At 51.2% G+C, this 26954-nt stretch overlaps 8 protein-coding genes across 8 annotated transcripts; 3 read left to right on the top strand and 5 right to left on the bottom strand.

Moving 5' to 3' along the window:
• Positions 1-884: 884 nt before the first annotated feature.
• On the bottom strand, positions 885-1913 carry BO70DRAFT_352769 (arabinan endo-1,5-alpha-L-arabinosidase; the record flags this gene model as incomplete). Its single annotated transcript, XM_025541808.1, has 2 exons — positions 885-1589; positions 1653-1913. The coding sequence occupies 2 exons, from the start codon at positions 1911-1913 to the stop codon at positions 885-887; spliced, it is 966 nt and encodes a 321-aa protein (XP_025399430.1).
• A 4534-nt stretch (positions 1914-6447) lies between these two features.
• Positions 6448-8221, bottom strand: BO70DRAFT_405431 (MDR family MFS transporter; the record flags this gene model as incomplete). The annotated part of the gene is made up of 3 exons (XM_025547117.1): positions 6448-7530; positions 7582-7903; positions 7962-8221. The coding sequence occupies 3 exons, from the start codon at positions 8219-8221 to the stop codon at positions 6448-6450; spliced, it is 1665 nt and encodes a 554-aa protein (XP_025399429.1).
• An 893-nt stretch (positions 8222-9114) lies between these two features.
• On the top strand, positions 9115-10455 carry BO70DRAFT_396461 (uncharacterized protein; the record flags this gene model as incomplete). The annotated part of the gene is made up of 1 exon (XM_025546626.1): positions 9115-10455. The coding sequence occupies one exon, from the start codon at positions 9115-9117 to the stop codon at positions 10453-10455; it is 1341 nt and encodes a 446-aa protein (XP_025399428.1).
• Positions 10456-11074: 619 nt separating this feature from the next.
• BO70DRAFT_396460 (uncharacterized protein) lies at positions 11075-11612 on the bottom strand (the record flags this gene model as incomplete). The annotated part of the gene is made up of 2 exons (XM_025546625.1): positions 11075-11242; positions 11313-11612. 2 exons carry the CDS (start codon positions 11610-11612, stop codon positions 11075-11077), a joined length of 468 nt encoding a protein of 155 aa, XP_025399427.1.
• Positions 11613-13830: 2218 nt separating this feature from the next.
• On the top strand, positions 13831-14702 carry BO70DRAFT_336502 (uncharacterized protein; the record flags this gene model as incomplete). The annotated part of the gene is made up of 2 exons (XM_025541108.1): positions 13831-13996; positions 14066-14702. 2 exons carry the CDS (start codon positions 13831-13833, stop codon positions 14491-14493), a joined length of 594 nt encoding a protein of 197 aa, XP_025399426.1. The 3' UTR covers positions 14494-14702.
• Positions 14703-15236: 534 nt separating this feature from the next.
• BO70DRAFT_405425 (cytochrome P450) lies at positions 15237-17063 on the bottom strand (the record flags this gene model as incomplete). Its single annotated transcript, XM_025547116.1, has 7 exons — positions 15237-15819; positions 15888-16068; positions 16114-16165; positions 16217-16261; positions 16309-16614; positions 16665-16798; positions 16850-17063. The coding sequence occupies 7 exons, from the start codon at positions 17061-17063 to the stop codon at positions 15237-15239; spliced, it is 1515 nt and encodes a 504-aa protein (XP_025399425.1).
• Positions 17064-18977: 1914 nt separating this feature from the next.
• Positions 18978-20377, bottom strand: BO70DRAFT_352765 (tellurite-resistance/dicarboxylate transporter family protein; the record flags this gene model as incomplete). Its single annotated transcript, XM_025541807.1, has 2 exons — positions 18978-19018; positions 19303-20377. 2 exons carry the CDS (start codon positions 20375-20377, stop codon positions 18978-18980), a joined length of 1116 nt encoding a protein of 371 aa, XP_025399424.1.
• A 1436-nt stretch (positions 20378-21813) lies between these two features.
• On the top strand, positions 21814-23494 carry BO70DRAFT_396456 (phosphotransferase enzyme family protein; the record flags this gene model as incomplete). Its single annotated transcript, XM_025546624.1, has 4 exons — positions 21814-21835; positions 21890-22174; positions 22225-22611; positions 22662-23494. The coding sequence occupies 4 exons, from the start codon at positions 21814-21816 to the stop codon at positions 23492-23494; spliced, it is 1527 nt and encodes a 508-aa protein (XP_025399423.1).
• Between the last annotated feature and the right edge of the window lie 3460 nt (positions 23495-26954).

The following is a 26954-nucleotide window of genomic DNA, read 5'->3' as shown; positions in this document are numbered from 1 at the left end:
AGGTTTATTTAGCACAGGCAGGATTGTGAATTGTGAGGGGGGTGGGAATCCTTGTCCTTGACTTGCCTGGATGGACCAGCATGCCTATGGATGATGGGATTTTGTTAGTGGGGTGGATTGTATGGTGTAGAGGTTAGGGGGGGGGGGGGATGTACCGCTCCCAGAGTGCCTAGGACATTTTCTGCTATGGGTATGTCCATGTTAACAACGTAATGTCAGGGTTGGAGAGAGGGAGGGGAGGAATAATGATGGTTAACCAGATGGTCTAAAGATATGTGGGGGTCGTGAGTCTATTTTAGAGAATTCTTATTGGGTCCTGTCAGCTAAGTGGGGGTCTCTCGCAAAGTACACTGGGGATGTGGCTGATGTCGCTGCATAATTGTGGCTGAAGTAATTTTATGCGCCCCATGAATGCACTTTGATGTTTGGATGACGGTTTAATGTTGAGAGATAGTGGTTTGACATTAGATCGATCAGTAGGGAGGGGATTGTCTGGCCGTATGGTATTTGTGTTACTGGGGGTGTCCACGGACCGTTGTTTACCGCGTGTGGTTAGACTGTCGCTGCGGCTAAGTCGGTTTCGGAAATAGGGGCGTGGGGGTGTCGGTACAACGCGACCGACTTTGGAACAACAGCCATCGTCTAAACTGAACAACACCCTATGATAAGTAGTAGTAGTCTTCCCGGTTGTGCTGCAATTCTGATATATTTGACAGTGTTTTCTGCTCCCAAAGCTAATATACAACATACCCTTCCTTCCCCCCCGTGACACCAGTCACCATGACCGCTGGTCGGCCTCAGACCTAACCAGCCAGCCACTCAACAAAGAAAAATATGTACACAAGTTCAAAATGTACGTAGAAGTAAGCCCGACGCGCAGTCGTTTAAACGGAAGGCCAGCCATCGGTCCAGGTAAGCTTGTTCCAGCCGAACTGCTTGTCGTCATCAGCGTAGCCGATGTCGGTGTTGATGTAGTGGTAGTAGATGATGACGCCCTCGGTGGGATCATCGAAGATACCCTGACCACCGGGACCGTAGGTGGTGCCATGGCTCTCGAGGACGGGGGTACCTCCGCTCTCCGCGCAGGCTGTGCCGTCCTTGTCGACGAAGTCACCGGTAGCGGACTTGCTGCGGCAGACCATGATCTTGTACTCCTCGCCGGGGGAAGGCAGGTCGACGTTGTAGTCGCAGCAGGCGCCGGACGAGAAGAACAGGTAGTAGTAGTCGTCGTACTCGTACATGTAGGAGCCCTCCTCGGAGTGGTCGGTGGTGGCGTTGTAGGCGATGTTGTAGGCGGAGTCGCCGGAGGACTTCTTGGTGGCGGCCGAGTTCATCGGCACCTGGTAGATGTCGTCGTAGAAGGACCCGAAGTTCATGTAGTAGTCGGAGCCGACCTTGATCAGGTTGGGGTCGATCGAGTTGTAGAGCTTGCCGCTCTCGGACTCGACGCCGATGGAGCCGTGGTCAGTCCAGCTGTCCAGCTCCATGGTGGTCGAGGTGGCCAGGCCGATGGCAGAGTCCTGGGAGCCGAAGGTGGACACGGCGTAGAACACGTAGTAGGTGTCGTCGATGTAGTGGACATCGGGGGCCTGGGGGTGGGTTTATCGGGTCAGTGGGAGGGACAGAGGGTGGCTGGGAAGGATGGCACTCACCCACAGATCGGTGTTGCCGTCGAGATCGATGCTGGAGCCATCGGGCAGGACGGATCCGATCACATCCCAGGGTCCGGACAGGGAGTCGGAGCTGGCATACGAGATCTCATTGCCGGTGGAGAAACGGAAGTACTTGCCGTCCGATTCTCTGCGAATGAGGCCAGGGTCACTGACGACACATTCGCCCGAGCAAGACTCGGGGCTGGCGTAGGCGTAGGCCAGCGCCGGGAGGGCTAAAAGAGCGTGGAGTGCTTGAAGCATGGTGGAAAAGGAATGAACGAAGGTGGTGATGAACACCCTTCAACCAGGAGGGCACCGCTGGTCTTAAATAAGGTTTGAAACGTTTCTCCGGATGAAACTGGACCTGAGGGCAAAGGGGAGATTCACCCCCTCACCCTTCGTATTCATCTAGTCTCCTCCTGTGGATTGATTGCTGCCCGGCTGGCGAGGTGATTCGAAACATGCTAGACATTCAACCGGTGGGGTGAACATAAAGTAGTGGATCTATCGCGGAAGAGAAAACTTTCTTCGAGAGGGACAGACGCCTTGGAGTCGGATCTGGAGTCCAATTTGGATAGGTTATGCCGTCCGGGACTCCAAAACAGGCATGCGTAATTTCCCACCGAGTTCCATTATGAAAGGACGGGTGCCGCTGTACTCTGAGTGCCCACTATCATTCACTGGGAGTCACGATCCAGTCGTTCGAGTTCGAGCTTTCAACTGCGGATGCTTGATTTGGATCGTTTAAATCTTTGATCCCACCGCATAGACAGAACATACGCTCCTTATTCCTCTGTATCCTCCGAGTCCTGCGGTGGCATAGTTTAGAAATAGCCAGCAGGCCAAAACAAGCACTTGCCAGTCCAGAACCTCTTGGTCTGAGACATTCTACCGTGATCAATATGGCTCGTTGTTATGGAGTACCATAGCCATCTTAATCAAAATATTGATGAACGCAATATCCCCTGCCGTCTGATAATAAAACAGGCTTGGTTCTCTGCTGCCTGCCACAAATCACAATAACATAGCGAACCTCCACTGTTCGGACCCCTTGAGCGTGGAGTGATCGTATCACCATCCGCCAGAGCTACCTGCTCTCTGTGACAGGCTAACCACTTCTCTCCGACCCCTGCGATTTAGAGGTTTCAAAGCATGCTAGTGCACCGTGTGCCGTACGGACCCGGCAATTATGTAAAGGTGGCGCCTCCAAGGATCCTTAGGCTTCGAGGCTTCAAGTGGCAAGGTCTTATCCCGGCAGGTAGATAGACCTTTGCTTATGATTTGTTCGGGGATGTCACTACCAGGCAGTTCCCACATTGGCACAATCTATTTGTTGTCGAAGTACTCCGCATCACGCTACGAGCCAGTGAGGCTGGGTCTCAGCCTGTCACATTAGAGGGATGGTGAATAATAGGTGCAGCTATGCAGGTTAGCGCACTGACTATATCCTTGGCAAGGATGCGTGGAAGTAAGATTTTGGGGTTGATGGTAGGTGAACATCCGCCAGGGCTTTAGACACGGGGCTAGGCGCCCCAGACTCTTAGTGTTTGGCTGGTGGAGTCGGCTAGGGCAATCAGAGCGAAGCTTGGTATGTCTACCTGAATTAGCCACTCCGTGGTCATCTGGGATAAAGTATTATACTCGAGCTGTGTCTAGCCGCCCTCCAGGCCCCGAGATTCTCTCAATTCACCTGCATGGAGTACGGAGTCGATGCATCATTTTCCTCCGTCCGCCCCTCCCAAGCTGCATATGAGATTCCCCGTGTACTGTATGTAATCATAAACACACACATCTATTACCTACGATGAATCAAAAACTTGTGATCTTATGCTCGAGCGAGCCAATTGAATCGCGCAGACATTTCAGTAAGTAGTATCCACCAGCTTGATAATACGAGCTACGCGCTGCAACTAGTCATTTGGAGAGTCATTGCGGAGGAATGGTGGTTTCGCTAACCCTATATGCCCCATGTTGAAACCCGTGGCGTTCCGGGAGGCAGCCCCGTCCTCCCTTCTAGAACGACGCTTCTGAGCAGGGATGCTGGCTGTTCTATCTCACACGGTTGCAGGATCCAAGGCATTGAAGTGGTTAAAGCACCCGCTTACAACCCATCTATCGAAGTCTCAGTGTACATCTAACCTGCCCAGCTACGCCCCTCCAATCGAGCACCATACCACGCCGGAACCCCAACCACAGCCTTGCGAGTCATGGGCTGAGGATACAAGGCACCAGCTGAAACCAACCATTCATAGACTGCCCCTCCAGTAACTAGTGGCACGCTAGTTTTATCGGTGGATCTCGGGCGTTAGCGCGACATGGTGCCGTTCCACTGATACGCTGCTGCTCAGTGGGGCGCCTCGACTACCCTGCAGGAAAAACGCGCATCCGGCAGTGCCGACACGCCGTTTTATGTCTCGGTGCATATTTTCCCATGCTTTGTACGGAGTATGTTTGTTCTTTTGTCGATTCTTTCTTCTCCAAGATTCAAGTTGGTATGGGACCGGTACGTGGGTGGGAGATCAGTAGGAAGGACTTCGCGAGGTATGCAAGATCTCAAGACACACGGGGGGTGTCGAACGGTCAAGAAAGCATTTTCCATCGGCCGCGTTCTCCAAAAATATGCAGAGGTGACTTAGAAGGCAGAACAATTAATACGTCAGGTGACTCTGTCTGCCCTGCCCTGCCCACCTCTCTGGCTCTGTACCCGAGATGTCACGCATTCCTCCCTCTTCGTCCTGGGCTGAGCAACACATAGAATATATCAGAGCACTGATATACATAGTAATTAAAACAAGTTCCATCCAAATTGCCATCTCAGATTATCGGGTGATAGATACATGCCTGTCTCTCCGCGCAGCCAACAATTAACATAAATAGATTAAAGTTTGTCCGCTCCGGCTGGCCTTTCGTCTTTCATCTGATTAAAGGGGGGGGGGGAGGGGGGGGGTCGCTTTATCTCCGGGTTCCTGCCCACTCTATCTCGGTCGTAAGTCTCTATCCCGGTCTTAAGTTTCTATTATTCCGGTCTTAAGTCTTATCTGGACCGCATCAGCACTCGGCAGTTAACCTGATACAGACTCGGGCGCGGAGTCTAGGCCGCAGTGGGAAACCGGGAGGGCGATCATCCCGTGTGTAATCTTTTTGTCTGAAACGAATACGGAGCAATTGAAATAATAATCCAGCGTGTTCTTGATGATGCTTAGTTGTCTTTTTTGTTTATGCCTATGGCCACTGCTTGGGGGATCGCATCGCTCTTATTGCTGAATTTTTTTGATATGTGTTTATTTAATAGTAGGGCTGTGTTTGTGGTTAAAAATAATATGTCATCATAGTGGGTATCTAACATTTTCCATAACACAGACTGTTTGATGGACATGGGGTTGTGATCTTCAAGATTTCGGTTGGGGATCGAGTAGTGATCTACGGGATACCCCATAACAACACCGCACATCCCGATCTTCGCTGTGTTTACTTGGTACACTTTCTCAGCGTGGTCGACCCCGTAGTTGAAGGAAGAGGCTGAGATTCTTAGGTATCGGGTCATAATTCAAGAACACCCTACTCCGCCCGCAGTTCGTATTCACAATGTTAAGATCATTATTGCGTGCATATATATATAAATCTTATGTATTAGCCAACTTGAATAAAAAGGTTCCATACTATACACAGACGTTGCGAACAACAATCGTCGAGATAGCCGTGGGGTGTCTCCAGATCAGTCGTATTTTAGGCCTAAGAATTTGGGTAATTCTCCTGATGGTATATATTCCTGGCTCTCTTTTTTAGAAAAAAAAATAAAAATAAAAACTTCGACACCCAGTGTCTTCAAAGCCCATGGACCCGAATATATACAGCAGGTGAAAGGAAAGCTACAATTGATATTTCCAATTCTTACCCCCAGGAGTCTTAAACAGAAGAAAAAACAGTTTACTCTGCCCCTTCTAAATATATGCCAAATACAATACTCAGCGAAATGAACCAAATACACGTGAATGGAACTTGTCCGACCGTAAGACCTCCTCCCAAAAACCAATTCCACAGAAATATACATAGCTTCCTCATAACATTCATCTAGCACATACAACCAACCACATGGAGTGCGTGTGTCACTCAAGTTTTAACTTTAACAACTACCCCACGGTCTAGTAATTGATCTTTCTTTCACAATCAACTTCTCCCCCCGACCAACCATTTCCAAAATCTCATACTGCAGCACTATGTCCATCGACATCACTTGTGGATGGATGGATGGATGGAAGTCTCTGATTGGCCAGTCATGTTATTCGGAATCCTCCGAATGCTGCTGGGCCAATCGGAGACTTCCATTCTGGTCTGCTGGCGTAAGCGGTCTGTCTTCCTTCGCTTACAGACAAAGAGTCCCAGTTCTATCATTGATTGTTCTAAATACTTCTGGTTTCTGATTTGGTGTCAGAAATAGCTCAGTAGAGGAGAAAGGGAGAAGAGGTGCCGGTGTTTTTGGTATTAGGTATAGTGTTTCTTGAAGAGCAAGATATGAATGGTATTCGGATAGATCGGAAGGAACTTTTGTATAAGTGCTGGCTTGTGCAGAGGCAAAGCAAGGGAGGGTTGTCTTATGGCCTTTATTCGTGTTCGATGGTGGATGCCAGGTTGTTGTACCATATGTTCGCATCGAGAGGTGGTTTGTCGCCGAGTTAGTCGGGTTTCTGGAACCACAGCTGAGTTCATTCGGAGAAGAGAGGAACCATCTCTCACCATGTATTACACTTCTAATCTGCACTTCTAAAACGCTTCCAAGCTCGCTTAACCACCAACACTACTTCTCCAGATCCACGTTCTCTTCCTGCTTCGCCTCCAGCCCAAACTCCGTCTCCAGCTCCGTGCGCAGCGTGATCTCCTTCTCCAGGAACACCAGCAGGAACGCCACGCCCGAGAAGACGATCGAGATCTGCCACACGCGCTTCAGCGCGCCGACATACACGGCAATGATATCGTCTCGGAGCGCCGGATCAAACGACCGAATGAAGCTGGCGGAGGCCGACTCGTACGCCCGACCGCGGGACAACAGCTCGCGCACCTGCGCGTCCGGGATCCGACCGGACAGCTGCTCGAACCGGTTATTGAAGATGGCTGCCGGGATGGCCACGCCCCAGATATTTCCGAAGCTGCGGATGAAGGACCACGTCGCTGTCGCGGCCGCCTGGTCTGCCTCCGTCAGCCCCGCCTGAGTCGCCGGGAGGAGGGTGTTGAGCACGAACCCCGATCCTCCGCCCGCGATCATCTGGAAGATGACCCATTCAGCGGTGCTGGTTTTGCGGTCGAAGAAAGTGAAGAGGCCCAGTCCGATGGTGCAGACTGCGAAGCCGATGAGGTGGAGGGGCTTGTAGCGTCCGTATTTGGCTAGGATTAGGACGGCAACGATGGCGGCGGGCACCGCGACTACGATGATGGGGAGGAGCTGCACGCCGGATCGCTCTGCTGACGAACCGAGGACGGCTTGGAAGTATACCGGTAGGAAGAACATCACCCAGTATAATAGCGCGGAGTTGAGGAAGGTCGCTGCGAAGACGGTGGCCGAGGTGCGGTTGCTGAACAGGCGTGGCGGGACGACGGGTTCGAGGATCCAGGGGGAGTTTTCCAGGGCGACGAAGATGAATAACCCTACCAGACCGATAACGAGGGAGACGACGATGTGCCAGGATGACCAGTCGTATTTGGTCCCCCCGTAGGTGAGGGCGAAGAGCACGGACACGGTCGACGCGATGAGGACGACGTTCCCGATATAGTCGATGCGACGGATCTTCTGGAGAAAGCTCATCTCCTTGCTCGTTCGGACGTGGAGGAAGAAGAAGATCATGGCCAAGGAGACGCCGCCGACCGGTAGGTTGATGTAGAAGACCTGGTGTGCGGTGTTAGTATGGAATCGGGGGTGTTTTGGATATGCGCATACCCATCGCCAGGAGGAGTTGTCGACGATCGCACCGCCAATCCAGGGTCCCAGTGCCGTGCCAACGAAGTACACCACCAAGACAAAGGCGACGTAGTTGCCGCGTTCGCGCAAGGGCACGAGATCGGATACGATGATGTCCACGATCATGTTGATTCCGCCGCTTCCCATGCCCTGGACAGCACGGCCGGCAATCAGCATGGCACCGCTGGTGGCTCCACCGCAGATTCCGCTGCCGAGAGTGAAGAGGGAGACGATGAACAGGGTGATCCAGCGACGGCCGAAAATGTTGGCTAGCTGGCCAAATAGCGGCTGAACAGCGGCACTGTCATGGGGAGTCTGTTAGTGTATATATCGTTGGTCCACCACAAGGGTGATCGTACCTGGTGAGGAAGAAGACATTGGTCACCCAGATGTAGTTTCCGCCCATATTCAAGTCTGTCACGATGAAGGCCAAGGAGGTGGTCACGACTGTGTTTTCGAGGGAACTGAGGATACCTATGACACACAGCGTCGCAATGATGATCCAGAAGCGAAAGCCCCTTTCGAATGAAGGGCCGGGCTTCTTCTGGGAACCATCGCTGGAAGTTTGATCCAGGGAGGAATCCTTAGGATCGGGGTCAACGAGAGATGGTTTGGTCATGGCGGGAGTGGGATAGGTTGAAATTCCACGGGAGTCAAACCTGCCAGAATGCGATACATGTCGATGGACGAAGAGTGGGTGTTGAAGGGGCTTTTATTGACGGTCGATAGTGGACAGAAGAAATGACTGCGAACGAAGATCCAAAGAGTCGGACTCGGAGACTTACAGGGATCGCAGCCCTCCGAATCCCAGCGACACCCTTGAGTTAGTAACGACCTAAGGGGAGAATTAACCTTTAACATATGTCGATCCTATTGGTATTCGCTGCATTTAAATGACTTTTTGGTCTCGATAGCTTGCATTACATCCCAATCGTGCCCGACGCTTTTCCGTTCTCCCGCATCACCTGCTTGTCTGTGCATTTTCTCCACTTCGTTCTTGATTGTGATTTATATTTCCATGACATCATGATCATAGTATGGCTGGGCGCAGGATTACTAGAAAGAGGGACGGTGATGGAAAAGAATAAACGGCATTTATAATTTAGCTGGCCAAAGTAATTGGTCCAAGTTGGAAATGACAAGGGCGATGAGAGTTTGCCTTTCATATATTCGATCCAAAGAGGACCCTGTCAGATCGACCTGCAGGACTAGACCACGCGTGTCCCTACCTGACTGCTGATGGAAGAAGAAGAAGAAGAAGAAGAAGAAGAAGACAAACGACGATTAAGCAGGGGGTAGTCAGCACCAACCCCGCTTGCCCCGATTCGGAATCCCCAGCGTGTTCTGAATCCCCAATTCTGCAATTCTCCATCTTCTCCATCCTCATCCTGGATCATTGTCCCTTCGCCCAATTTCTTGATTTTCTTCGGAGTCATCCATCCACAGGTCAAAATCAGCCTTGCACATCCCGGGAGATCTGCCCTCACACCCCGCAACCCACCCCGTCGCGCCATGGGCGGCGAGGGACTGCCCCCCACCTCCGAGACGGTCGCATATCCGTCAGCCAAGCGATATGCCTGCGATCGCTGTCGCTCCCACAAGCTGCGCTGCCCACGCGAGAACCCGAGTGTCCAGCAGTCCTGTACCCGGTGCATTCGGGCGGGTGCGGTGTGTGTGACCAGCGATGCCAAACCCCTGGGACGACCGTCTCGGGGCGATCCCCGGCCACTCCCGCCCGCCCCGGCCTCCCACGCCGCAAGGCACCCTTCCCCACCGGTTCCGCGCCGTCCGCAAAGTGTGGACATGTCCACTTCTCAGCATCCGACACCGGCATGGGACCATGGTCTGTATCCTTGGAGCCAGTCGACGTTCCCGTCGCTCCCCCCGCTCGATGACACACCCATGCTAGATGGACAGATGGCCCTGTCGTTCCCACCGATGGCCACATATACACCAGCCCTGACCTCTCCGGTGGCTTGGGTAGATCCAGTGGAGTTCCAGAACCTCACGAGTGAGTCCACTCGGGAAACATATCCCAAGGAAGAGATGGCTATCATACAACCGAGGGACCGGACAGAGGCCGTCCAGCGGCTGACGTCGCTGAGTGGCTCATTAAATGCCCTCATAGACCACCTGAATACCTTTTCATGGGACACCGTGTTGGCCAGAATTGCATGCCCGAGCCCACCCGATGGTACAACGAGTGATTCTCAAAGGAACCCATTCAATGAGGCGTTGAAAGACACGGCCGAATTCGTCGTCATTCTTCAAGCCTTACATCAGGGCCCTTCAACCCCTTCCCCTCACCCAGAACAGCGAGGAGTGAGCCCCAGAGGGCCCCAGGAAACATCTACTATCTCAACACCAAACACTGGGAGTGGCCATTCCAACATGTCGAGGGGAGGAAATCAACCACGAATTCCGCCCCTATCCACGCCAATAATCCTCATGGTCATCGCGTGTCACATGCAAATTCTCCAAATGTACGACTTCATCTTCTCACAGAGCCAGGTGACTCTCCAAGCCATGCCCGAGGAGGATATTGCGGGGTTTCGAATGCTAGACGGGCTGCAGTTGGCTGGAATACCGCTGTCCCAGGGCCATCTCCAGCTGAAGATCCTCATCCAAGTGATCGAACACCAGCTACACCAGATAGAGCGACTGATGGGATTACCGGTGGAATATCGTGTAGCTGGCCGGAATCAGTCCTACCCTGGTTTGCTTAGTAGCTCCGAGTCACTGGACTTGCTGCGCGCTTCTATGAGCCAGACGGAAGGAGGCCACGGAAAAAGTGGCATGCAGAGTATTCTATCACTCAAGGAGAGCATGAGAAAAGTGCAGCAGATGCTATGAGCTTTCGTTGCTGTCTAGAGCTCGAGCGTCTCTACAAACCGTTTTCAGGGGATGAGAATATGCTCATTCGCATCTTTTGTATAAACCTCACCTCTATCCAACCCCCCGACCAACTGCATCAAGCGCACAGGAAGCCGGAAGCATGTTCATCTGCTGACGGTCTATTGCCTTTTCAGCCGGTTGATCTACTTAGATTGCCTAGTTTGCAAGTCTCGGAAGATCGGTTTTCCAGCAAGCACAGATTTTACGTCATTCTCGAGGCTGGAGAGTGACGAGGAAGGGTGGTACTAATAGTATTAACATAGCGACAGGGAATAGTACCGGATTGTGACCAGTACATACTACGATCATATAGGATTCAGACAGCAGAAGCAGAAGCAGAAGCATAGTGAAGGAAACACGACTCTACTGTTTCCATTCGCACGAGTTAAAAAGAACGAGTTGTCCATGATGAGATACTATCTATTCTCATCACCCAAATCTATATACTCAACATCACAGCCTAGTATCAGGGCTGAATACATAGAACGTCGCCCCAAAAAGAGCAACATCTACCATACATAGTCCCTGTTCCCCTCGCCCCTCCGCGTAGCCAAAGGAAGGGCAAGTACAAAAGTGCTCAAATCAACCCAAACCAAGTAAGCGTGACATTCTGCGCGCCATCGAACGGCTCAGAACTAAGCGCGACAGCCTCCGACCCCACCGGAACGGCAGAGGCATACCAAAACGGGCCGCCGTAGACACCCTCCCCGGATAGGTCTGTGGCGATGATGAAAGTCGGCTCGCCCTGTGCAGAGCACACATTAGCACCCGCACCATGTAATTCATGCGAGCGAATGGTGTGGGCTATCACTTACAGCTCTGTTGTGGGTCAATGCTTCCCAGTACGTGCCGTCCGGCCCGTGCTCATCAGTGGTAATCGTTCCTTGGTCATTGACGATGAGCCATTTGTATTGACCGTTGAACATTAAAGTTGACCCGCCGTTGAAGGCAACGGGGTCTTCGTCCGCCCATTTACCGTCCGTGTTGAGGTAGCCGAGGATGTCCGAGCCGGTGATGTCGGATACAACGAGGGCTCCGTGGCCCTCGAGCGTGTATGACCGAGCGGCGGGGGCGAGGGACAGGGCGGCTGCGAGAAAGGTGTAAACGGAGCGCATGGTGATGGGTGAGGATGGTATAATGAAGAAATGGGCAGTTGATGAGCGATGGTGATGGAGAATGAGGTACGGAAACGAGTGGGTTATCTTTTTTTTTATAGCCTGACGTGGCATTTATGCCCGTGGTGAATGGTGATGCGACAGAGAAGTCAAGATCAGTAACTGCTGTAGTTCTTAGGTCCAAAGTCTGTTAATTAGGTGGTTTCATGTAAAGATACCCCGTACCGTGGACCAATATGCAATGTAGCGTGGTGGGGATATGGAATAGTAAAAAGGTTACATTCCCCATGCAGGAGGGTAGATCATCCGAATGTAGCAATGGCAAAATCGGATATCAGGATCTTTACTGGCGGATTGTCATGGTGGGGTACATCCCTTGGGTGGTTGTAGCGGGGTACTTCCGCACTGATAACTGCAGGTTTATCACAGTATCGATTAAGTGTGCGGGGATGTGTATATCGAAGTCAAGCAGCGATTGAGGACATTTCTGGGCAAAGATGGTGGTACCCTCATCACCGTCATTCTGGGTCGCCTACGGAGTACACAAGTAAGCCAGAACCGGAAGATGATGCAATATACACTAACTATTGCTTATTAGCACATAGTACACAGGTTTAGCGCACAGGAAGTCTGAAGTGACAACCAATAAGAAACGATGCAAGAAGTAGCGTATCTCAAAAACGGGCTATTGATTTCTCAAATGGGGTCGCAGTGGTTTTGACGCTGAAGGGCTAAGGAAAGAACAAATCATGGTCACGGGAAGTAGACTCCCAGCTGGGACGACCAAGGAAAAGGAATGCTTAAATGGTGATAGTCATAGGATCAGTTCATTAGTACTAGGAATCTCCGGTCAGTGGTGGGGATTATGTGAGCCATTTCCACTCGTCTATCCTGTCGCTCAACCCCGAGTAGATCTTCATCAAAGTCCAACCCGAAACCCACAGCATAATTTGGAACCCGTTAGCAGAGCAGCAATTCGAAAGGCGGCCTTGCTCACTTTGAACCATGCAATCTCTACCACATATGGGCGGTAATACCAATTCACCAGTGCTTGCAGAAGCCCCATAGTTCGCGAGAACATTAGCATGTTTTCCCCACTATCCAAAGGTCCAAAGGTGCTTCACTTGAGGGAAGACCAATTATATAGAGCAGGAATGCTAGAGAGAATTTAATACCACAGCTGCAACCCTATAAGCGGGACTGTGCTACCTTCCATATCCGCTCCATCCCGCGTTGTGCAGCATACCACCATGCCAGCATATTCGGCAGAATCCCAATATTCCACCATTCTGGCCGATTGGAAGGATTTCCAATGGCCAGGCGCTTTTCCAGGGATGCTGACTGACCTGCAGCCTAGTGATCCGAGTTTCATAGAATATAGCTTCCCCGTGCAAGGCTTTTCGTCTTTGGACTTTCCAGCTCAGCCGCTAATAAACCAATGTACACTATGTTGGTAGGAGAGATATGTCCTCTGGAGATCAACCCACAAGAACAAATTTTAGTTGTTGCACACAAAACCTCTCATGTGGGAGATACGACTTGAAAGGATACTGGACATACTGCTGCACGCCTCTATTCACTTGCGTGGATTTGCTTTTTGTTCCTGTAACTGATTCAATCGTGTCACTGCAGATCCATGTGTCCAGTGATACTGGTAAGCCAGATAGGGAAAGGCTTGAAATGTTTCTTTTTCTTCTCTATCCAATCATCTTGCCTGCCATGAATCAGGTGAGATTATGGGGTCTCCCCCGCTCCATCAAGCCTTGCCATTAAGTCGGTCCGTATGATTTGTTTACAATAAAAGAAGACCAGGGAGGCAAAAGAAGAACTCATCGTCCAGGGCTTCCTAGGATGCTCTGACAGCTGATTATGCTGGCTCTAAAGTCGCTCCTTGGTTTCAACCCCTCCAGCCAAATCCTAGTCAGGACCTCGCGGCATGATCGATCCCGCTTTAGGATCCGACGAGATAATCAGTGGGAGATCTGCGGTGCGGCGAGCCGGACGGGAGATGGCAAATCCCGGCCCCGGCCCGGCCGGCCGCCGCTAACCGGATCGGAAATCAACACAGCGCTAGTGCATATTCGGTTAGTTCAGACGGTCTCCACCCGCACGTCATCAGCAGGGATCTCGAGCCATCGCTTCCCAGTTCCCAGTTGCAAGCATTGCCATTGCTTTAAACGGAAGGACGAAATCACCCCCCCCCCCCAGTATCCTGAAAATGACCATCGCACAAGAGGCTGCATCCTGGTTTGCACCACCCGCCGTCGAACTTTCTCCCGCACCCAAACCCGGCGAAAAGGCGCCGTCCTGCCCGCAGCTACCCCTCCCAGCCGCCAACGGCAAACCAACCATCATCTCATTCCTGCGACACTGTGGATGTCCCAGTCTGTGACCCGGCCCAACTAGATAATCCATACCAAAAAAAAAAGAAAAGTCACTGATCAAACCAACAGTCGCCGAAGCCGCATTTCTCAACCTGCGCACCGCGGCCTCCAAACACCCCGATATCAACTTCATCGCCGTATCGCACAGCGATCAGCCCTCGACTGATAGATGGGTTGAGTCTGTCGGGGACCGAGGGAATGATGGCGCTAACCAGGTTGAGGTGATTGTCGATGCGGAACGCAAGATCTATGCGCAGTGGGGCCTGGGTCTCTCGTCTTGGGGCCATGTGCTGAGTCCGTCGGGGCTGGCGTCGGTGTGGAAGTTGGGCCGGGAGAGGGGGATTTGGAATCGGCCTACGGAGAGTGGTACGCGGTGGCAGTTGAGTGGGAATTGGGTGGTTGATGACGAGGGCGTTGTGCGTGGTGGGGGGCCGGCGGAGAGGGTTGATGAGGTGATGGATTTCGAGGAGGCGGTTGGACTTGTAAAGCGGTCTTGAGGTTTCGACATATGTATAGTTTCAATTCCTAAAATATTGGTGAGGTGTGAGAGGGAAAGTTGATGTTGTAGTATGGGATTGAATATAATATAATGGGTTTGATCATTGTCTCCGAGCACCTCCGGGACACTCTGGGGGACACGTAACTCGGGATATCAGCCCAGGGAAGAAAGATGTCTCCCGCGCAGATAACATTTCTTCGTTTCACCCCCCAAGAGCCTTGCAGGAAATCATAGCCCCGATCACTCGAGAGGTTGTGGCATTGCTTGTTGCTTTAGCCGACACGCGTGAGTGCCATAATAGGCCCATGTCTCGTGTGGGGCTCAGGGAGTGGCAGAAGCGGGGAGAGAAGGAATCTGGTGAGAGGCAGCCTTTTTGCTGTGCATTGTATATAGGTTGGTCGGAGTGGATGGAAGGTTTAATTGTGCTTTGGATGGGAATGGGGGGTGATGATGGGAGGAGGAAAGTTAGAGATGGAGGAGCGCGTCTGGCAGGTCGGGGGACCGATGCCTGAGGCGACAATGGGACATAGCTTGCCAGTTGCTGCATTAGATGGGAATTCACCAGTGGTAGTTTACTACCGCAAGACTGGATGAGAAAGAGTTCTTGTGTCTATCTATCGAGCGAGCATGATCTTAGTTTCTAATATTTAAGATACATCCCAGACACCATCTCCCACCCCTATAAACATTGCGAAACAAAATCTTCCAATCTTCTCCAAAACCCACTCTAACAATGACGATCTACGCCACCCTAACCTTCACCAAAATCCCAGGCGAATCCTTCGCCTGCGCCGCGACAATACAATCCCTACTCAACTCAATATCCCTCTCCCTGCTCACGTCCTTTACATCAAAATAAAACCTCCGAAACACCGCCGCAAGAATTAGTACCAGCTCCGCCCGAGCCAGATTCATCCCCACACAGGCCCTCGGCCCCCGACCAAAGGACACCAGATAGCGATCGAGCCGCTTACCCTCGTTCCCGAGCCATCTCTCGGGTCGGAAGGCGAGTGGGTCCGGGTAGATCTGCTCGTTGCGGTGCGTGAGGAAGGAGGTCATTCCGAGCATGGTGCCCGCTGGGATGACCGTGCCGTGGCAGTTGAGGGTTTTGTCGGGGAGTTGGCGCTCGGTGCGGTGGGCGGCGGGGTCGCAGAGTCGGAGGCCTTCGTTGATGACGGCGCAGAGGTAGGGGAGTTTTTCGAGGTCTGGGAGGGGAGGTGGATTGGTGGGGTCGGGGATGGCGGATTGGAGCTCTTGATGCAGTTTTGTTTGGATGGTTGGAGAGGCGGAGATGTGGTAGGCTGTGCCGCGGAGGACGTAGGCTCTGTATAAGGTGTGTAGTTAGTTGGGCGTTTATGAAGCGAAGTTATGGTAAGGTGGGTTGGCCTTTACGTGGTGCCGGAGCCGGCTGTGACCAGGCTGAAGACTTCGTCGCGGAGTCGGTCGCGTTCTAGTTCAGGTGGTGGTAGCTTGCTTTGCAAAAGGTCGTGGATTACGGTGTTATGCCTGGTTTTTTCGTGGGACTTGTCGCGGCTGTGGCGGATGGCTTCGACCAGGAGGGAGATGTCCTGGCCTGGTTAGATTGGTGCTTTTTGTGGATGTAGGTGTCTCACCCTGCGGAAGTCGAGCAGATCAGCCATAGCTGGGGCAAGGATCTTATTGATGCTGTCCTACTGACGGTAAGTATATGGTTCTTTGCGGGACCGACGGAGCAGACTAACCGGAATGGAATGGCCCCAGCTCATAACCCAGGGGATATGGATACTCTATCTTCATCAGTATGCCGACAAGTGAATTCATTTGAGTCGCCCACCAATAAGCTAAATTCAAGGAATGTATCGAGGTCATCAAACCACTTGCGATCGAAGTCCGACTTTGCCGTACTCTGGGGCTCCATCGCGAAGCAAAAATCGTTGATGATATCCAACGTCAAGGCAGCATACATGTGCTTCATGTTGAAAGTCTCGTCGGACTTGCAGGCTGCATAAAGACGCGTGCAAAGAATGTCAATTGACTTGCGCATGGTCGGGACTAGATTCTGGACCGATCTCCTGGAGAATAACGGGTTGAGAGCGCTGCGACGGATGTGGTGCAGCTCATGAGTCTGGGTCCCCATGGCCTGGGGGTATTAGTCGCGAGTACATAGTGACACAGCACGCGAGGACTTACTGCTGGATAAGGACCAAACACTTCCGCTACGCGCTGCGGCTTTACGGCGCGTCCGTTGGTCTGGTTGTATACCTCGTCGAAGAAGTCGGGGTCGTGGATATGCACTTCGTCAGGGTTGATCCTGATCACCGGACCTTCAGCGCGAGTTAGTCCACACTCTGCAGAACGCGATAGGGGCCTTGTACCGTATTCTTCATGCAGCTCCTGTAGCTTGAAGGTTAACTGGCCACCTAGATAGAGATCGTAGTACCATTCGAACAGGTACGTCCCCTTCGCAAGTGTGGGACCGGGGATATGCGCGAGTGGGTGGTAATAGAATCGATAAATCACAAGCGCGACGGCGTAGATGAGATAGCATGCGGTGCCATATACGCCCACAGTCCATGGATCCAGTAACATTTTCGCAATACTGCTTTTGAATTGGAATAAGAGAGACAAACGTGACACGAGAATAAGTTGTCTTTCCCACGAACTGCGCTGCGAGTATGACAGACCGAGGGGGGAGGCCGATTTAAGAACCAAGTCAAGAAAGACGGGAAAACTGTACTCCATAAGTAGTCAGTCAGAAGGCCAGCAAAGACTAAGGACTCGGTGAATGAGATACTTGCAATGTACATCTACGAGTGGGTCCTGTCACACAGCCTAACGCGATATTTATACCGCGAGGTACTACTAAGTTTTGAACGCTCTCAACACATCTCGAAAACTGCCAACTTTTATTGCCTTTTTTCTCTTTTCTTGCCAATCCCAACAGTCAGCTTCAGACTATAGAGGGTCAGTGCCAACTCACCGAGCCTCCTTCCCTTTTTTTTGCCTCCGGACCCTGCTACACTAACTGACAAGTGCCCACGCAAGGCCATCTCATCTGTTCACACTACGTCAGGGGATTGGAAAGGAGATTGAGGTGTTAGTAACTGGCTGGGAGACGCTATCTGAGCTACGTACTGGAAGAAGTAAGAATGCCAGCAGCACGGCCTCAATCTCCAAACTCAAGACTTGAACAACAGGGACGAGATCTATAGCCCACAGAGGAAGGAGTGAAGGTAAAGCTAGTATACCAGGAAACATTGTTCATAGAAACCGGTCAGTAAATAGGAATGTCAAACTAAGGTTCGTGATGTCATTTAACCAAGATCCATTACAGAATTACATCATATGATTACCCATCAATGCGGATGGGATAAGGCAAAGTAATTAGGATTCAATCCGTCCGATGGTTTATCTGTCGTAGGACCTTTTCTTGGAGAACAAACCCCGAGAAGAAACGTTCTACAATTCTAACTGAATTGTACTATGATACCCCCCTAAAAGATCATTGAGGGGATCTAGAGGTCCACCAGTGGCAAACTTGTCATAGTCCTCTCTCTTTCTTCTAGAGTAATGATTTGAGGTTATTCAGCAGCTGGGGACAAAAAATAACACCAACGCCTGATTTGAGTGGACTGGCAGAATTCGAAGGTCCACCGATAAAACTAACGATCATTTGGAATCGTATCATAGTAGAACCAACAAGCTCACAAGACTTAAATCAGGCAGTTTCATGCGCGACTGTATATGACGCAGGTGTTTCAAGCGACTCGGATGAAGTCGCTGTACCACCTAAACGATAGGAAAGGCTGCTAGAATCGCTGTTCCTAACATATCGCGATGCCATATACAAGTGATGAGCGCCACTGCGGCAAAAGGTTTACTCCCCGCGCATGGCGCTCCGGAAGAGGGACACCTGCGGTGGTCCTGACAACAAGGCGAGGGTTTCCAGTTTTTGCCACAGTTCTCTAGGTTTAGATGAAGCAGACAGCAGGTCTTTAAGTCCATCTATCGCTGTAAGACCAGATGTCATTGTCAACCAACAAGATGGTCCGTTAGCTGGGATACCTGTAGGAATCCAAACCCTATCCCGTCCCCATCCGCCCCAAGAAACGGTTCACCCCGAAACCTGGATCCGGCTCGAAAGTTCCACGGTCGACAAGGTGCCAGGTTACTTTGTCCACGCGCATCCACTATTCAATGACAACGATCTGTGGAATGCCGATCAGGGCCTCCAGGAGTCCGGAGAAAGCCAACTGACCGACTGACCGACTGACTTCGGATCCGAAGGGCAGAACTAGGTCCTCCTCTACCAAGGCACGAAGAAACTCTTTCCTCATGCTCCAAATCAGACATCAAGACCATGCTCTGCAACTATTCTACTGTGGTAGGTTTGAAATACGAATTTGCTCTCTTCCGACAATTGCTCGGTCCAGATTGAACAAATCCGACGATCTCCAGCTTCTCCAGGCTCGCTAAAAAAAATACTATTTTTTGCTATTCCAACTAGAAACCGATTAGGCTCGGGAGCTTTAAAAGAATGGAGCCTGGTATGAGAGGTATAGCTATAGCTATTACAGGAGCAGTTCGGGGAGCTTTTGTATTCATCATTATAATAACATCCTTTGAAGGAATCCCACCGGGGCAAGAGGGGAGCTCCCTGCTTCGAGCTTTCTAGAAAGGCCTGAGATCATTCCTGGGAGAAAACTCATCGATAACTGTAGACCGACCATACCTCATGTATAAGACTTCCTATGCTAAACGGTAAACGGCAGTAGACCATCCGTCACAAACTTACTCACGCCCATGCATCACACCGACAACGTCTTACCAGAATGAACCCCACCCTTCAAATCCGATCCTTCCCCCTCCTCACACTTCTGATCAGGCCCGAACCCCTCATCCATACCCGGCCAGAGCGCCCTTCGAGTCAACACCGCCCAGACAGTCGAACTCGCGCATCCCAACCACAAGATGACCTGGATGATCGTCGCGGCCGAACCCACCCATTTCAACGCCCTCGAGTCCAGCAGATCCGCAAGCTTGACAGTGGCCAACGTAAACCCCGAGTTCGGGAACACTGTCCCCCACCATCCAATATCGAATCTCCACTCCCGACGAGCATCAAGGATACTAAGCCAAGCGATCATGTAAAAGAAAAACGAGAGGACCCAGAAGAATATCGAGATGAAGACGGCGATTACAAGCAGGACATCAGCGGTGTTAACATGCGCAGCTAGAGGGATAAAGTGCGCAGGGAGCTTCTCCGTCGCGACATCCGCCATGCCCATCAGCGCGAGAGCCGTGAAGGCGGGAGGTCCAGCGGCGATGAAGAGGTGCGGTCGACGACGCATGGGCGGAAGACCATGGTGGTGCAGGCCGTAGAGGAATTCGGCTAGGATGAAGATGGACATCATGAATCCGAAGCCTTGCAGGGCGGTTCCGCCGATGAGCATGGGGATGGCGAGGTGTGGGGGCTGGGCCGGGGTGAGGAGTGCGGCGGTCGTGCCGCCCAGCATGGCGGGGAAGGAGGGGAGGAGACGGACGAGGGCGAAGGGCTGGCGGGTGGCCATGCGCGTGCGGTACATGTGCCAGTTCAGGCCGACGGCTATGCAGATTGCAAGGGCGATGAAGATCCAGAATAGCACCAGTTGGGTGCGCAGGAGCCATTCACCGCAGGCGGGCACGCCGTAGGCTTCGATCCCGAGGATGATGACTGCGAAGCCTAGGGCTGCGGCGGGGATCATGTATGACTCCTCTGGGTCGTTGAGGGTGTTGATGAATGCGCGACGGAATCGACAGAATCGAAGGATGAGAGAGGCCCAGATGCATAGGTAGGTGATGATATTAAGGAGGAAGATGATTTTGCCAATCACCGAGATGCCCTGGAATTGGTAGGGGGCCATGTGGAGCAGGAGGGAAATGCTTCCAGTGCTCATGGAGATTGTGAACCAGCCCCAGGTGACGCGGCAGATTCGGTCCAGAAATGTGGGTTGTGCCATCCCGTCGTCGATCTTTCTGGTTTCTGTATTCATGGCCAAAGGTTGTGGGAGAGAGGATTCTGCCCTGGCAAAAGGACAGGTATCTGGGGGTAAAAAGGAGTCTCGGGGCGGGGGGCTTTTACGGTCGCACCACGTCGGACAGAGTGAATGCATGTGGCAAGCGAGATGTCGGCCTACCCAATGCGTGGGCTGCGGAGGTGATTTTGACAAGCTCTCATCTTCGCTTGACTGCATCCAGATCCCGAGGGCTAGACCGTTAGTCCTCGGGGAATGAACCTCGCTGGAGACTCTTGACTTACTATATCAATCAATCCCACAAGCCTGCACCAACAGCTGATTAAACTTGTAGCCACAAAGCTCTTTAGCCACACTCACATCTTTGTTCCACTGCCGTAATGGCGACAAAACAACTCCAGATAATATTTACCGATTTCTGCGGGTTCAAACAGGAGCCATCGGCTGGAAGCCGGACGGGCTGACGATGTACATCCGCCCAATAGATATTTGAGATACCGGGGCAGCATGCGAAGCATCCGGGTGGAACCTTGACAGCACCACTCGTACCCTGTCCGGAAATTGCTTCCTGGCTTGGTGATATCAGTTATGTTCCGCCATCTTCAAACGTGCAGGTACTCGACCAGTCTCATGAGAAAAATGCCTCAGTAGGCACTGATAGTCAATGTTGTGCACGAGCCCTATAACACATCCTTTTTGGTAGTGAAGAGCGTGTGATATGGCACTTGATGCAAGTGGTCAAAATACGGTGTGGGAGAACACGGTGTCGATGCAGGAAGGCAGGTACACGGAGGAATCCAGACATGGCTTCCTCTTTAAATGAGAATCGAGAACCACGTGGCCAGGGATCATCGCCTGACATGTGGGCCTGCATTTATCTGCTCCAGCCCGAATAGTGGGTAGGCAGCAGCCTAAACCATTCGAGCGCATCTAAACGCATCTGAAGGGATGGGAAAACATAACATTCGGGCGGAAGGACGGCCGTCCTTATGAAAATTAAAACCCACATGACACATAGCATTCTCCAAGAGGGACAGTGTTGAAACATGCAGCTCTATCACACCGGAAACATTGTTTGCGGCGGGTAATCAGAGTGGCCTGAAATTTGTCAGCAGGGTGGACACGGGAGCAACGCCTTGATTGATTCACCCTGCCAGCCCGCCAACTCTCGAGACAATTGGCAAGAAGACATGGCATATCAGCGGTGTCTTTCCAGTCGTCTTTCTACATCCCGAAAGCTTAGAATCAAAGGCTTCCCGCAGTCCCCGGCCTATCCTACTCTCTCGTTGCGGTTTACCCATAACCCCCCAGTTTTGCCGCGTAGAATGACTTCAACGCTATCTCCATGTGAGCCTCTCTGTTCTCTGTAGTTGGGTGCAACTCGGACTGAAGGAGATCTAGGTTTTGATCCTCATGTTTACTCAAGTGGCCGGTGGCTGTATCGTGACAAACTCGAGCGCGACGCGCGCCATGTTGACTTCAGCTTTGAAGCTTTGCGTCAGAAGGTGATCGAGCTATGTCCTGGAGCTGTGGCAATCACGGACTGTCAGAAGCTCGAGGGCGGATTCAATCGAGTCTTTATATTCACCATGGACAATTGCAAACAAATAGTCGCCAGACTGCCTTTCACCCTCGCTGGACCGGCAAGATTAACGACAGCATCGGAGGTTGCCACAGTCAAGTACCGTAAGTTCCATCGTTCTAAATGGATTATGGAGCTAAGTCGGACCTTTTAGTCCAGACCAACACTAGTATCCCCATACCGGAAATTCTCGACTGGAGTGATGACGCGAAAGATGCCAGGAATCTCATTGGACACGAATACATTATTATGGCGCATGCCGATGGCGTTCCGCTGAGTCATAAATGGCCGGCGATGGCCGGCGACCAGCGAGTCAAATGCATCGATGCTATCTATAACACGATGAAAGAAGTGATTGATCTTCACTTCCCTGTTTATGGTAGTATATATCTCACCCATAGTTTACCGATTTCCGACCCCAGGGAGTCCTTCCAGTTGGATGAAGATTTCTGTATTGGACCCCACTGCGGAACTCGATATTGGGATTGCAACGTGGGGGATGAGCGGTATTATCACAAAGTCAATCCGAATCATGGGCCTTGTGAGTATACACCCATTTTCAATATAGCATCAAGAACTGACACGAGAAAGGGTCCAACCTCAGTACCTACAGCGACGGTCTCATAGATGCCGGACTATCGCGCCTTCCGCCAACAAATACCAACTTCAAAGCCAAGCCGCCCTATCAAGGCTCCGTTCAGTCACATGTAATGCTATTACATCGCTGCAGAGCTCTGCTTCAGCAGATGTCCACTCATCAGGACATTATCAGTGCGTCTGCGCCCGTATTATTCCATCCTGACCTGCACAAACGAAATATTTTTGTTTCGGAACACAACCCTTCCATGATCACGGGCATTATAGATTGGCAAGGAAGCAGTGTCGAGCCCGCTTTTTGGTATGCGGATGAAGTTCCCGATTTTGCCATTCCGCAGGAACAAGGGGATGATGTCTGCGCTAAAGCGTACGATGTGTGTTCGCAATTCCTGATGCCCAGGCTTGCTGGCCCGAGGCTGATGGATGAGAACCTCTTTCGGCCATTTCGCTATTCTTATCGAACGTGGAAGGACGGTGCAGTTGCTCTACGCCATGATATAATTCAGACAGCCCGACAATGGAACCAATTGGGATTTGATGGACAGTGTGTGTATCCACTCCTATCAGCTGTAGAACTGGCACGCCATAAAGAAGAATATCAGCTGTTCAAAGCGGCGCAGCATTTAAAGCGCGATCTTTCAAGCTTGCTGAACTCGGCAACTGATGGGTGGGTTCCTGCAGATCGCTGGGAGGAGACTAACCTAGCCCATATTGAATTATTTCATGGGATCTTGCAGGCCGTTGTGACCAACACCGATCTGGAAGATGAACCGGTGAAAGACGCAGAGACCTTACGATCGATTTGGCCATTTGATATCGAGGAATAAGTACAACAATGTAACTCGATGGTTTATGGATGGAAACAAGATGTTTCATGTATAGTATCTGTCCCAACCAACCCACCATACCACGCTTGCGTTGTCTTTACCTAGCCGCATTCTTAGCAAGCACTCGTTTCCGGCGGAATCTATTGCTTATCACTTTATTCACTTTCTGCTCTATCTGCACGAACTCGAAGTCGACCTACTTGGCTGCGCGACTTCAACATGCTTGCGCATGGCTGGTAACTCTCGACCGGGGCGGTGTCAGATACGCCTCCGCTTAACTCTGCTCTGCAGATTAATATCCTAGACCAAAACGTTTAGAGTCCAAACTGGTGTGGCCGTAACAGAGACCACATCTTGTGACTGATCAATATACTCCGTACAGCTCACCGACTGACGGTATAGTGAGACAACAGTCATACAAAACTGTTCAAAGTTGGCAGACCAGCATGAATATCAGCATTCCCGCGGTCGCTCGATGATGGGTCTATTGACCTGCCATAATCCCATCCCTTGATATCCAAATAGGCAAGTCAAAGTGGGGTCCTGGGAACTAGATAGGGCGTAGCTTGCCGCGATCGCCTTCCCGAACGGCTGTACCGCCCCGCCCGGAATGCAAACACTGACAGGCCTTGGTTTATGGTTAAGACAGCAGGCAAACGGCCCCGCTCTCTTCGGCTTCGGCAGATATTATATTGCTTTCCCAGAAAGCGGCCTGCGACGATTTTAATGCTGTTCCCCGGTCGCACTATCCACCTTAATCGTGCAGAACACGCATCATGACTCGCACCATGCCGCCCCTCCACGACCCGTCCTTGCCGATTGGGAAGAACTAAATCAACGGGCAATGGGTCGATGCGATCTCCGGGAAGCGGTTCAGCGTGACAGGGGTGTGCAATAACGGATCCATCTGCGCGCTACCCCGATACTCATCGTTGGCACCCCAGACCCTGCATCGGCACCTGCCCCGAATCTTTCACAAATGACGCCGAGCAAGTACAGTAAACATGTGTGTTATCGATTCCAATTTTGAACTCATAGGCCAAGTATGTCAGTAAATGGTCTCCGAATTTGCCCGTGTTTTATTTTTTCATATTAAAGTCTTATTGTTTCCTTACTTGAACATCTTCCCCCGCCAATCCAAATCATCATCGCATCCCAGTATCCACACTCAACACTCAAGCAGAATACAACGCATAGTCTCACATAAAAAAAAAAAAAACAAACAAAGCAAGGATAAAGCTATCACACTAGCCATCCTAATATCTACCACTTACAAATCTCAAACCCATCTCTCTATACAACCCAAGTCTATCCCTTGCAATCTCCCCCAAACACCTCACCCCCGCCAACGCCATCGTCTGACTCAACTCCCTCTCTAAAATATATATCATATTCTTTACCTCCTGCCCAGCATACGCCAGCCCCCACAGCGCCAGCCCCCTGACCAGCACGAAATCCGCCCCCATCGCCAGCGCCTTAAACACATCCGTCCCCGACCTCACCCCGCCATCCAGAATCACCGGGATCGCGCCGCACACTGCCGAAGCTATCTCGGGCAACGCTTCAATAATCGAGCAGGTTGCGTCGAGTTGGCGAATGTATCCCAACCATGCCGTGGTTTCTCTTTACTAGGTAAGAAAAGACAAACCTCGTCTGGCATGGAAAGTCAATTTTTTGATTCAAGAAAAGCTAGAACCTATTCTGCAAAGGTTTTTACATCTGTGCATATGTTATCTTCACCTCAACTCATCAATGCGCTTTGAACATTTCCGAATAATAGGGACGATTACTGTACCACCCAACCCCATGACTGAGAAAAGAAGATTTAGAAAAGAAGAATTAAGTAAAATATATTTCAACATGAAAAAACCCAATTATAAGAAGCAAGCAACACCACAAAAGAAAAATAACACCCTTCAACACTGCCAAAATATCCCAAACAATCCTAGCATGATCTCTTTTCCCAAACATATTTATTATCATCGAAAGTCATCAAGGTAGTATATTTCGCAAAGTACCAGAAAGGTGGAGTCGTTGCAAAATATGCCGAGTCACGGACGCGACAAATATCTATCTTCTTCGTTAGTCAGTGAAGCTTTTGAAAACACATATAGTAGCAAACCATCGCGATTAAGAAGAGAACATACCATTGGTACAACCAAGACTCAGGAAGACAGAGCTTTCTCCTTCTGCGCCACCAATGGCTTCTCACCGACCAATGTATCCGCGTAGCTAATCACAGACGAGGAATCATCGTCTGCTGCCGTGGACGCGGAGGAGCCCTTCGAGCTTCGAAACTTCTGCACTTGTCCCTTGACGGCCTTCCATCCTTGGCGGATGAGTTCCAGATCGGTCTGCGGTCGCGGGCTGCCCTCAGGCCTCAGAATCATGTTTTGGCCGGCCATTGTAATGGAATCGGATAAGAGAGGTTGGTATGTAGGTGGAGAGATGGTAGTTTGTTTTGGTATCGGGGTGGGAGGGTTGTTCTTTTGTGTCGGACTCTGACTTAGGGCAATGCGAATTGGTGTAATGGATGATGACTGATGGATGCTGAATGCTGAATGAAAATCGAAACAACAGCAGCGGCGCACCACCTTCTTATATCCAATCTTGCAATCCGCGCAGGCCACATCCCTCGAAATATCTGATCGGGGTACACATTTAGCACCAAGTAGACTAGACTAGGCATACACGACGACCCACTTGGTACTCCGTGCCCGTTCTGCGTCATCGGGTTCGAGAGCAGTCGAAACTCCGTAGTGCGGCTACTCTGTGGGGCGGGCGTGGGTTCGCGGCATTCAGCGCTGGTTTTGGCTTCCTGCGGAGTAAGAACGGACATCGTACCCCTATCGAGTCATTTGGTGATATGTTTGATATGTTTGATTTGGTTGATGTGGTTGGTGTGGTTGATGTGGTTGATGTGGTTGATGCGGTGAAAGAAACTATAATATCAGGCAGCAACTAAATCACCAGCATGATACGCAACACGTGCACCTACATCGACGGCTGTATTTTGTGGTAGGGAAGCAGTGATTACAAACCGCTCTGCTATGACTAGATACGGAGAACTGGGTCCGACCCCGACAACATATTGTTGTAAATGTACACGACGCGTGGGCATGACCAGGTGTCAGGAGTCAGTCAGTGAGTCAGCCCCGTGCTTATGGAGAGGCAAAGTGTCAAAGCCAACCCTCAGGGCTCTCTCTCTCTGTCTGGGCTCAGGACTCAGGGCTCTACGCCCCACCCCGACTCCAACTCCGAACTCCTACCCCGAACCACCCCGACTCCGCAACTCCGCTCGCGGATCGAATTTTCTTTCCTGTCATGCATCATCCACTTCATTGCTAACCCAATCAATCACCATGTTCATTTCCTCGGTACATACTTAACTACATGATAAGTAGCCTACTTTCCATACAACGAATGTTCCATGAGCAGCCAGCAAAATGCATTGACCCAT

Source organism: Aspergillus heteromorphus, assembly GCF_003184545.1.
Source record: "Aspergillus heteromorphus CBS 117.55 chromosome Unknown BO70scaffold_12, whole genome shotgun sequence".
NCBI lineage: Eukaryota > Fungi > Ascomycota > Eurotiomycetes > Eurotiales > Aspergillaceae > Aspergillus > Aspergillus heteromorphus.
This window is presented reverse-complemented; position numbering and strand designations above follow the sequence as displayed.